The sequence below is a fragment of the Microtus pennsylvanicus genome, chromosome 17 (assembly GCF_037038515.1).
Source record: "Microtus pennsylvanicus isolate mMicPen1 chromosome 17, mMicPen1.hap1, whole genome shotgun sequence".
Lineage (NCBI taxonomy): Eukaryota > Metazoa > Chordata > Mammalia > Rodentia > Cricetidae > Microtus > Microtus pennsylvanicus.
In genome coordinates, this window is record NC_134595.1 from 8,887,225 (window position 1) to 8,899,980 (window position 12,756).

A 12,756-nucleotide genomic window follows, 5' to 3' on the forward strand; every position below is an offset into this window, starting at 1 on the left:
AGTAGGGAAAAACATTTTAAAAAGTGCTAGAATGTCATGAGGTCACAATGCAGCTTTGTTTTCTGGATAGAGTGGTGGTTTTATAAATGTACACATGATCGGTCTTCACAGAACTACATCTACAGGAAAGAATTCAAATAAACTCACGAGGTCCAAGGAAGCTCTCATCCATACAATTTTTATATTCTTAAAAGTATTCTATAATTCATCAAGGAACTGACTGAGAAACAAACAGATTTTTTTTTACTTTCTATTAATCTATAATTATTTCAAAGTTAAAAAAAATATATTCATTTAACTTCCTACAGCAGTTGATTCAGGAGGGACGTGGCCAGGTCAATTATGCAACTAAGAAAAAAGTGATTAGTCTCTAGTTCCTCTGTGAGTTTTGGTTTCTAGAAAAATCACTGTGTTTTATCCTTTGTTTCCATTATCTGCGGAAAATGCTAGTCTCATCTTGCCAAATTACTGTAAGTGTCTTGGGAAAGCGGCACTGCATACATACATCTGAATGAACATGAATATATTTCACACCTTACCAAGAGAGCAGTGCTGAAACCCCCACCTACCTCTACAGCACTGCAAACAAACACCCCAGGGGGGCAGTAAACTGAATATGCCAGCCCTGCTACTTTGATTCTGCATTTGAGAAAATCACACTGTTCCTCAAATCTGCCAAGATACCAAGCCTCACATAATCATGACTAATAGATGTAATTGTGAACGTTTTACACACATGAAGTGTAATTTAATCCATTTGGATGGGATAGTTTTCACTTTCTCTCTCTCTATATAAACAAGAATAAAAAAAGAAAGTATATTAAAACTACCAGCTAAAGCATAATAACTTCAGAGAAAGGAAGTTTCTGCATGTGTATAGTGACTAAATGAAAACCTTTGCTGTTTACAGAAAAGAGGAACTTACAAACTGAATTAGAATCACTCAGCAGGCCCGATAATGCCACAGGCAAACCAAAGGGGAAGCTTACTATCCTATAGGCTAGATGTGGAAAAGGCCTAAATGACTTTGCTAAGTGAGAAAACTTCATATTGCATGCAAACCTCGGGAAATAATTAAGCCCCCAGTGGAAGTCTGGGACCTGTGCTCCAGAAACTGCCCCCATAAACTCCGTTTTCATTGGTAGTATTGAGAGTCTCTCTCAGCCCTAATTTCCCTTCTTATACCATCCTCCTTTAAGGCAATGAGAATTCGAGACATAAATAAAAAGCAAGCGATTATTTCAGGGAGGGGATAAACATGATTCAAATCCAGCCAGGAGCTTTATCATCAGCTTGGGAGATGGTAATGTTGCGAGACAATTTTACACAAAGATGGAGAAAGGATATTGTTCTTGTAGAGGGGAGGCTTTAAAAAGTATTTGAAAAACAGAAAGTAAGCCATCTGACTCATCTAAAATTCTATAGGCAAAAAAGTTCATTATATTATACAAAATTATCTCAAAAGGCATACGATCTCATACTTTAGACCTCACATTTAATGCTAACAGTGTAGCAATTTTTCATCTATGATCCAAGGAGACCGGAGTCTTGCTGAAGCTAGGCTTGGGTGGGATTGCCTGTCGGTTTATTTAAATAAGATGTGTGGGGAGCCCCGAACTCTCTGTCACTAAGAAGAATGTATCTTAAATGGCCCCTGTCATCTGGTCTGGCATTTCCAACACTGGGGCAGTCACAGGTCTTACAGTTGGTCCCCATGAGACACTTAGTAAGGAGATCTCAGCTTCTATGAAGCATCTCAACATCCTTCATGGTGGCAGACAGAAGGAAGAATCTGGTGAAGTAGTACTTCATACTGAACAGACATATCTTAAGAAAAATTCAGATCTCTTCCCTAGAAGACTTTCTGACACTGTTTCCTGTACTGACAAAGACTCAAGCACTTCACTAGGGTCCCTTGGGTCTCACTTTTCCTTGCTTTTCTTTTCTTTAGTGCACCCAGCAAAATGCTTTAGTGACATATCAATTAGCACACCGTGTTTTCTGTTGTGAATGTATAGGAAAGTTTCCATGTTTCTAGTCTGGGTTTAATATCTAGAAAGGATTTCTTCACTGTGAATGTCTGGGGAAACCTCTAAAGGCTTCTCCCAGCACTCAGGAGATAAATCTCACTTAAGTTCTGTTGTTTGAAAAACTGAATTTATTTTTTTCATATTTGATAGTAGCTTTTTTATTGGTTACAAAACCTAAGCCCATATACAAAATTAGGAACTTGTTTAGATGCCTTGTTTGAAAGAACACTTTAGTTATTTTTAAATAACATGTGTGCACATCCAAGTTCAAGCACTGAGTTGCATGATTTCCACCTCACAAAAGAATAAAATGGATCTCACTACCCATGTACTGAGAATGGTAGCTCGGTGAGATGAAGAATATGCTACTAGGCTTAACAATAGTTATTTCACTACATCTTTATTTCTAAGCATCACACAAAATGTATTAATTTTTTTTAGATTTTATTTATTACATATACAATACAGTGTTCTGCCTCCATGTATGCCTGCATGCCAGAAGAGGGCACCAGATCTCATTTTAGATGGTTGTGAGCCACCATGTGGTTGCTGGGAATTGAACTCAGGACCTCTGGAAGAACAGTCAGTGTCCTTAACCTCTGAGCCATCTCTCCAGCCCCAATGTATTAAATTTTTAATAATCAATCATACTGCAATAAATTTGGAGCAAATACTCTGGGTTTGTGCATAGCTATGCAAATGGGTCAGTAATTCTATTTCAATGATGTATTAGGAGGTCTTTCTTTTTTTCTTTCTTCTTTTCCTCCTTTCTTTTGTTCCTTCTCTTTCTCTTTCCTTCATTTTTTCTTTTCTTTCTTTTTGAGAAACACACACAGAGTCTAGACATATAGATGTGATAAAGAAAGGCTCTATTTTTCTGAGGCTCATAAGAGAAAACACACGCCGTCAATTGTGTACTTTCATTCCCCTCTATCCCTATACAGAGTCTTGAATGAGAGTTCCCTAATAGTCTTGGGCTTTTGATTATTTAGTACTTGGTGGAAATGTTTGAAGGGGGGGGGTTAGGAAGTGTGGTATTATGGGAGGAAGTATTTTATTGGAGGTAGGAATTTTAAAGTTTTAAAGGATCATGATATTACATTTTAAATAACATTGTTTTACTAATATATGACATATATAAAGCATGAAAGTTCTCTTAGTATGCATATGTGATATATCACACAATTAAACATCACAATAGCATCAAAATTTTATCCATTTGACTCTAGAGAAAACAGATTAAAGCTGTTTCTAGTTTGTCTAAGTTATTGGAGATGACAGGTGGAGGCAGTAAAATAGAGAGAATAAAAGCTCCTTCCTTCTAAATTCTGTCACAATAACCACTGAAAAGTGTTACCTCTCATTTCTCAGTAGGAAGAAAAGTACTTTTTGTTTTCTTGGTTACTATGTCAGCCTTCTTGCGTGGTGTATAACAAGGGCTCCTTCATAGCTCAGCATGATGGTAAAGTAAATATGTCAGTTTATCTCATCTAGGAGGTGCTCAGACACTTTGTTAAACATGATCTTAATGTGTCTGTTAGCAATACTGAAGGTGATTGACATTTGATTCAGTAGACTGAGGAAAACACATCGACAAACCTAATTTTTTCAGGGAGGAAGGGGGTGAGTCTAGTCAGGTATAGATTTGGGGAAAAGAAAAAGCCGGACTTCTGAGAAGGGACAGTCTCCTTTGCCTTTGAATTGAGTAATTCATTTTCTCCTGCACACAAACTTGGATTTGACCTGAAGCATAGACTTTTTTATGACTTTGATGTCTCAGGGTTTTGGTTGGAATGAACGCATACACGGGGTCTCAGATCGTTGAATTGGGACCAGAACTGTAGAACTGGGTCTTTGTATATCTAGGGTTCTCATCATTCTGTAATATCACAAAAGGTCATTCCTAATAAAACTCTTTCTATATCTATATGCACCCTGTTAGTTCTCTAAAAAGAGTGGGACACCCTGAATATACTTAATGTGTGTTTTCTTAAGTAATAAAATCATGACTTCCTCCTGACTAGACAAGCACTGCAGATAATCACCCACTGAGAGCCAACTCTCAAATATCTAACTAAGTGATATGAATCTGAAATACACAGAGGCCAAAAGTCACTGTAGTGAGAAAACATTGAGCAGTGGGTATCTGTGACATAACTGAGGACGTCCGTATTGTGAAAATCAGTTTTCACCATTAGCCTAGTTTATGGCGAATCTGAAGCATCCCTAGAGGTCTGTACTCTGACCTAAATTTTCCTACTGAACTAGAATCATACTTCTGATTGTCTTCAAAGATGTCACTTCATTTGAATATATGTATTCCCACTTAAATAATGTCAGTAAAGATAAGAAATTATAAGCTAGCATCCCTTTTATGCACAAATGGCTATAAAATAAATCTCCGTTTCAACTTTTAACTGTGGATTTTCATTTTATGATGCAGAGCCTAGTTGTAACACCAATGTTATGAATTGTAATTTAACTTTTTTGTCTTTTATTTTGCCTTTATGAAATATGTTTCTCTGTCACAACAAAATGAAAGCACTACTCACTCAACTGCTATTCATAAACTTCTAAATGATTTTCATTGTCATTAACACATTAAGTGTAACAGCAGGCTGTGATGGTCTGATGTGGTAGTGTGTACACATAGGCAATGAATGAGGTATTGTATGCACATGACATTTGGTCTTAAATGAAAGACCTCAGAAGTGTCAAACACCAGTGTGAGCGTTTACTTGTATCAGACCTCCAGACTTGAAGTTCATTTTTATTCATATAAAATTAAATGGCTGGATCAAAGAGAAGTTAGTCTCCTGTCACTTCATGTAGTTTGTGTTGGAAAAAAATGGAAAAGAGTAAAGAATGAAAATAAAGTCATTGTTATTGTATACAATTAATTCTTGGGAAGATAACGTCTATGTACAGACAGAGAAGGAATGGATTTTTTTCAGCCAGAACTGTAATTTCCTTCCCAATTATCTTAAATCAAGAGAGGTATGCCTTCCTTCTGTTTCTCCTCCCGCCAACTCACTCCACAAAGAAAACTGAAGAAAAGCTCAAATACCATTTCTCATAGAAGACAGAAAATCAGACTTCATTAGCTTTAATTAGAAACATTATATGCACATAAAAAGCAATTGGATAAGCTGGGCTATGGTGGCATATGCCTTAAAATTACAGCACTTGGAGTCAGAGGCAGGTGGATCTCTGTGAGTTCGAGGCCAGCCTGGTCTACACAGTGAGTTCGAGGACAGGCTCCAGAGCTACAGAGAAACCCTGTCTTAAAAAACCAAAAAATAAAATAAAATAAACAAACAGAAAGAAGATTAAAAAATCATAATGAGATAAACAAAGAATGGTAAACAAAAATCAATTGTGTAATTTCTAAACTTGTCTAAAAATCATGCAACTTCTGAAGTATGCAAGTTCTCTCAGGAGACATATCTGCTGGAATCAATTATCAGAAAAAATATTAGTGAAAGGATCTGTCATCAAAACTGAATCTAAAGTGTGTGGGTTAAGTGTTTTGGCTGGTTTTATGCCAATTTGACTCTTGCTAGAGTCATTTGAGAAGAAGAAACCTCAACAGAGAAAACTATCATGAGCAGCTGGTTGGTGCAATAGTCTGTAGGATATTTTCTTGATTGATGGTTGATGGGCGGGAGTGAAGATCACTGTGAGTGGTTTCACTCATGGATAGGTGGTCCTGTGCTGTCTAAGAAAGCCAACTGCGGAATCCAGGAGGAATGACAGGAATGATGGAAAACGCAGCCTCATTCATGGTCCCTGCTCCAGTGCCCCCCTCTAGGTAGCCACCCTTGTGTCCTCAGTGAGGGACGTATAAGTTGTGTCGTGAAGCAAACCCTTTCTTCCCAAAATTGTTAGCCAGGGTGCTTTATCACAGCAATGGAAACCTTACTTGCAACAGTTAAACAAATCATGAATTAATTTTAATCATTAAAGGAATAGCATGTCTTTTAATTCTATCACTTTTTTGAAAAAAAAAATCTAATCTTAAAATCTCCTTGAAAGATGCTAATTAGACTATGAAATGCCCCTTAGGGGCTTGTGTGCTGAATCCTTGGTCTCCAGCTGATTCCATGTTGAAAGTTATTGAAACCTAAGGGGGTTGGGTCACCTAGAGAAAGTCAACCGTTCAGTGCATATCTTTAACGCTACACCTGGTCTCTAGTGCCTTTATCTCACCGCTTCCTGTCCATCATGAGGTGAAGAGCCTCCTCTTGCAAATGCTCCTACCACCACTCAACCTCCAATATAGAACTGGCCCAGAAACCATAGAACCAACGACTGCAGAATCTCGGAAACTGCTGGTTAAAATATGTCTTTCCTTTTTAAAAGTTTTCTTTTTTTCTCAAGTATTTTGGTTGCATCTATGGAAAAGTGACTGATAGGGATCAGGATGGCTGAAAATATATATGTGCACACACACACACACACACACATAATCGTGAGGAGTAGTGACTCTTTTCCTTTCAATATTTAATATTTTATATTTCCAAGTATTTTGTCTGCATGTATGTCTGTTGCCCAAATGCATGCAGTGTTCGCACAGGCCAGAAGAGAGTAACAGATCTACTGGAACTGGAGTTATAAACGTGAGTAGCCGTGTGGGTGCTGGAAATGCAACCCAGGTCCTCAGAAGAGCAGCCAGGGCTCTTAACAGTTGAGCTGTCTCTCCAGCCCCACCACTGATGGACACTGCTTGGCAATTACCCCCTCCACTAAAACCAGAGGTTTATAATCCAACATGGAAGACCAGGGAATTTTCTGCTGATTAAATTGCATATTAGCAGAGCGCCAGAAACAAAACAGAAAAACAAACTCTCACAGTTCTGAGAAAGGTCTCAGAATTATGAAGAATCTTGGCCTATACTCAACAGTGGGTTCCCAGATGCAGCAACAGAAGCAACAAAACTTAAGGCTGTGAAGTGACAGGTGCAATGACTCCTTGTATAGAGGTGCTTAGTACTGAGGCTATCATTTACAATGCTGATAATTCTATAGACTATTTTAATAACACCAAATAAAGCTTAACAGTTATGACACTGAATCTTTACTTTCTGGGTTTTGTTTGTAAACTTGACTACCTTTTTTAAAATGACAAACAAGTCCAGCACAACAATTATTCCTCCTGACTAGTGTGCTGTGTTTTGGCACCTAGTCAATCTAATATTGATACCTTAGAAAAATAATCCACAAAATATATATGAATAGATTATATGCTCAACCCATTGTCTACATTGAAGTACTTACAATAATATGTCATTTAACATAGCAATAGAATTTATTGATATTAAAAGCTTAAAAGTCATGGCATAATTTCAATCATCAGATTCTTCTAGATCAGGAGATAAACTCCCATATATCATTTTCACAGCAAATGACAGCACTTACCTTAGCAATCTGGACACACCAGTTCAACAGCAGCTGTGATCCTATGTTATCCTTGTGTTCATGGACATAGTCCAGCAGGCAGCCATGGGGCATCAGCTGGGTAACCAGCTGGATCGTGGGGCTTAGGCACACTCCCAGTAGGCGAACTAGGTGTGGGTGGTCCATGCTTGCCATGATCAGGGCTTCCTGCAGCAACAACAACAACAACAAAAGCCATATATCATCATTTCAACTCCATATTCCTAGCATTTTAAATCCTTACATTGGATGAAAGGTGTGTAGTGAATTTTAAAATGTGAGCCAAATATAGTGCATATGCCTTTTTTTTCCAGTACTCAGGAAGCAGGTATGAGTGAAGCTCTGTAAACATAAGACCTGTTTATCATATATACTGAGTTCTAGGCCAGGTAGGGTTACATAGTGGGACCCAGTTACAAAGAAAGTCCTCAGTAGACTCAATTAATAATGTAAATATATTTAGTAAATAATTTCATTCCTAGACTGATATAATGAAATAAAACTAAGCAACAAACACTACAAAGTGAGCGATTCAGGGATAGAATGCCTATCTAATAGATCAGAACCTATATATTTACTTTTTATAAAATTAGCAAAAATAATATTTTATTTTCTTCCAATTTTGTTAAAATGAACACTACACCAGACACTTTACTTTTTAATCCAATCTCTAGAACATAACTATACAAATGTGTTACTCTCAAGAGCAATAAGGTGACCCTGAAAACTTATCCATTATTTTGAGTTAGTATATGTAACTGAGATATATAAATTCTAAAGCTGCAAATAAATAATTGTAGTCAGTATGTTTAATGTTGGTTTATAAAAAAGAATGACAATTTTAAGGTTTTTTGCTCCATTATTTTATGCTTACTCAAATATATTTCATTTTTAAAAAAAAAATTAAAGAGATGGCTCACTCATAGACTTATAGAGTTTGAGAACTAAGTGAAATTGAAAAAAAAAATTATCTGGATCAATTTCTTTATTTGATGAAATGAAAACCAAGTCCCATTTTATTTCATATTGATATTCTATCAAAGAAGAAGAAAATACATCCATATGGTAGTATATAGTACATTCTATAATTAGCTTCTAAAGATATTACGAATATCAACACATCGCCATAAAGAATATTCTTTTTCTTTAATGTTTGATGTGTTCCTTTATGGAACAAAGTAAATAAAAGAATATTCTACTCCTATGAAAATCATAATAAACCTTTGGTTTTACAAAGCCACATACTATCAGAAACATAATATTCTTGTCAGTAATTTTTAACATTAGTTAAAAATAATCCAACAAAGCAGGATACAATACTATCAAAAGTTAGGACACAATGGATCAAAACATGCATGAAAAAATTAAAAATTTTAGTATCATCCCAGGCATAGTGTGCATGCCTTAGACCCCAGTATTCAGGAGGCAGGACCAGGTGCAACCCTGATTTCAAGGCCAGATTGGTCTACAACTCAAGTTCCAGGCCAGCCAGCCAATACAGAGAAATCCTGGCTCAAACAAACAAACCAACAAACAGATGAATAAAAACATCAATATTACAGGGGATACGAAAAATTGGTGAGATGGGTCAAGCTAAAATTTATTACAGAAATAAATCAAGGCTGGGTCTTTGGCTCATTATTTTATATAAGTTCTTTCACATCAATAATATTTTCTTTTCTTACAATATATTCTGCTCAGTTTCTTCTTTCTCATCTCCTCCAAGATCCTACACTATTCACCATCCAGTCAACTCTGCATTTTTTCTTTCTTTTTTTAGAAAACCAACGGCAAATAAAAGAATAAACAAAGAATAAATCAAAGCAAACAGAAAAAGAAAAAGCACAAGAAACTCACACACATGCTGAAACACACACACAATCTATAGAGCTCAAAATTGGATCCAGGTGATAGTGGTTCACGCCTTTAATCCCAGCACTCAAGAAGCAGAGCAGGTAAATCTCTGTAAGTTTGAGGCTACAGACTGAGTTCCAGGACAGCCAATTCTACATAGAGAAACTGTCTCAAGAAACAAATTTTAAAAAAGCAAAAGCAGCAACAAGCAAACAAAAAAATGGAGCCCAAGCAAAGCATTATGGAGACAAAAATACCACTGAGTAGGTTTTGTGTTGTCCTTCTACTGCTGGGCATAGGGCCTGACCTCAAGAGTGGCTTGTATACCCAGTGAGATTCCATTAAGAGAACTAGTTTTTCCTTTATGAGAAGGTGACACTTGGAAATGGAGATGGTAGTTCATGTCTTGTCGCCTCTCTGTCCTGGGACGTCATTTGGCTTGGATCTGTTCAGGCATTGTTCATGCTGTAAGTCTCTGAATTTTTATGTGTGTTAACCCTTTTCTAGTTTGAAGGAACTCTGTGATATGTCTTATTCTTAGACTGGAAAAATGCAAGACATAGAATATTATTGAGATAACCATATATGTAACACATAGACTATATATTAAATAATATTATGTTCATCTTGAATATTTCAGAATAGCTTTAGTATAGTGCAATATTCAAGAATATTCCTCGATCACTCTTTATGATGATTGTGCAAGCAGTCCAATGGTTTATAGGGGTAAAGAAAGAGGGAGAAGATGATTATGTATCTATGTTTATATTTGTGTAATACATGCACATACTCATGAAGGATTCATACACATGACAAATTGCTACTAGTTAATTCAAAATTACAGAATGTTTATGATATTATTCTTCAATATTTTTGTGTCTTTAAAAATTTTCAAACATCAAAGTAAAGAATAAAGTTGTTCTGTGTTTTTGTTTATAATGACATGGCAGAACAAATACATTAAACCCAGTTTTTCAGAAGGAAACTGAGAAACAACTGATGTCACACAACAGCAAATGCTTAGGTAGTATCAACAAACAGACACTCATGGAGGGAGAAGTTGATTCCAACAGAACTGTTTCAAAGCTCACTTAGGAACACTGAGGTAACAGATCTGCCTCTATATTGTGTAGTGGCAAAACAGGATTTTGGATGTGACTGTCAGGACAACAGTCAGAGAAACAATTCTAGGAAAGAAGATGAAGCATAGAACACAGATAATCATGTCTCAAACAACTGATTAGTTTTAAGCCTTTTGTGGCAGTAGCTGAAGCCACTGTTTTCCTCCTGTCTTCTAAGAGGAGTGAACCCTTCAACTAACCCTTCCGTTTGTCTCTAGGAACCTGGTAATTCATGGAAAAATTTGTGTGACTCTATGTGTGTCTACAGGTTAGAATATTTCACTGTCATTTACTGTGTATTTGAGTGAACATTTGAAATAAAGCTATGCAGTTATAATTATTTTACAAATATGAAGGTCAGCTAAATTTAATATTATTATATTATTTAATGTAGTATTAACTAGTTGTGTTCATAATATAAACCCGAAGGTTTCTTCACCAAATTATACATGTGTACCTATGTAAAATATATACAACACACCAACAACTGAGCAAAACATTCACTCAGATTAAATATTATAATTAATTAAGTATTAAATTAGATATGATATGCTAGATAACTAAGCAAAAGTTATATTGATTGTATTCTACTTATCACTCTCTTGATGGATCCTGTTTTTATCTATATGTTATCGTATTCTGATTATCACTCTCTTGATGGAGCCTGATTTTTTCCTATATGTTAGTATTACTAGGTTTAGTACAGTGTTCCAAGATCCTTAGGTAGTAAGTCTAGAAGTATGACTTGTGGGCATGAAAATGTAGCAAGCATGTATATGAAACTAATGTAGAAAGCAGGAACCTTTGAGATCTTCTTGCACATTTAAGTCAAACTGAGACTCTCTAATTACAGAATAAACCTTTGTAATCATTGTTTGATCCTTATTTTGACCATGTGACTAGTCAAAAGAAATAGACATTCCTTGCTAAACAAACAGGAAACTGAATCTCAATGTCTTATTCTTCCAAGGGATTGGCTTTGTCAGCAGCAGATCAGTTTACAACATACTTTCTCATTAGTAATGCAGCTTTGTTTCATAAATACTGTAAATAGATTCATCAGGATTTTACACTGTAGATATTTATCTTGTTAGCAACAGCTTCAAACACTTCACATTAGCAATAATGGAATAAAGCAAGCCAAGTTACACATCAGTTACTGAGGACCAAACGCAATCAAACAACAGACTCGTGATCGTAGGTAAACTACATTCCTGGAAATATACTTCAGGAAAAGACAAAGAAAATAGCTTTCTCTGACTTAGTATAGTTCATGGAAGAGGCATTTCCTAAGGTGGAAAGAATGGTACAAAAAATACTTTGAGATTATTATTTTTCAAAAAATGAAATATATAAAATGGCTGTTTTCCTTCTACAATTCAAGGAATAATGCTAATGCCATTCTCACGTGCATTTGAAAAGTTTACATTGGATGACTTCTCATGCGAAAATTGAAAGTTCTCTTTATAAAAATCTATTAGTAAGTCTTGGCAAAAAAGCTGGGTATGTATTAAGGAAAATTGCTCATCACACTACAAAGAATATTTGAAACTAAATTGCAGATAATTTGCATAATTGTTCTCTCTCTCTTTTTTCTTTTTCTTTTTTTTTAGAAAAAAAAGATGAACAAGACACTAATTGTAGGTTTTATTTTTTCATAAAGGGAATAGCAGATGGCTTTTTGGAAGATAAGGGAATAGATAAAGAAAATAGGCTGTGGATTCATTGAAAACAAGAAATAGGCTTGAGAAGGGGGAGAAATTCCAATATTTTAATCAGGGAGTGTTTGCTTTCAATAGATTACTCTGTTTTTAAATTAATAATGCCCTCAGTTTCTTATCTCTGCAGGTGACTATAGAAAAAATTTTCGATCTTATCTGATGCCATGGGAAAATGCCACCAAAGGGCAGTGGGATAAACATAACTCGACAGGTATTTTTCAAGAAAATAAAAATCATTCTGCCTTTGTTTTTCCTACAGCCTTGTAAATTTTCTTTTGCTTTGGGGTAAAGCACAAAGTTTTCCCATTGGAAACAAGAGAGACTACAAGAGGTGCATGGTGGGATATTCTAAAACAGGGATATTTTTCTTGATAATGAGGTCTGCTTTGAATAAGAACATTTTTTGAAAAAGCCACCAAGGGACTCTGGGCTGCACACACAGAGCTCTGAAGGAGGTGCAGCATTAGTCTCTAGTCATGTTATCTGTATTTCTATTTTTCTCTTGAAGGGAAGATGCTGCTGTAAAACCATAAAAGTGAGCAGTACTGTTTCTCATGCTGAGGCACTACTTTTGCAGGCAGCAGATATTTGTAC

General features: G+C 35.9%; 1 protein-coding gene across 3 annotated transcripts in view; it reads right to left on the minus strand.

Annotated features, from left to right (window-relative positions):
* Positions 1-12,756, minus strand: part of Erbb4 (erb-b2 receptor tyrosine kinase 4) — a 1,055,862-nt gene that overhangs the window by 175,384 nt on the left and 867,722 nt on the right. For all 3 annotated transcript variants that reach the window (XM_075951135.1, XM_075951137.1, XM_075951136.1), the window contains exon 20: positions 7,449-7,634. In XM_075951135.1, coding sequence (XP_075807250.1) covers positions 7,449-7,634 — 186 coding nt within the window. The remainder of the gene's footprint in view (positions 1-7,448; positions 7,635-12,756) is intronic.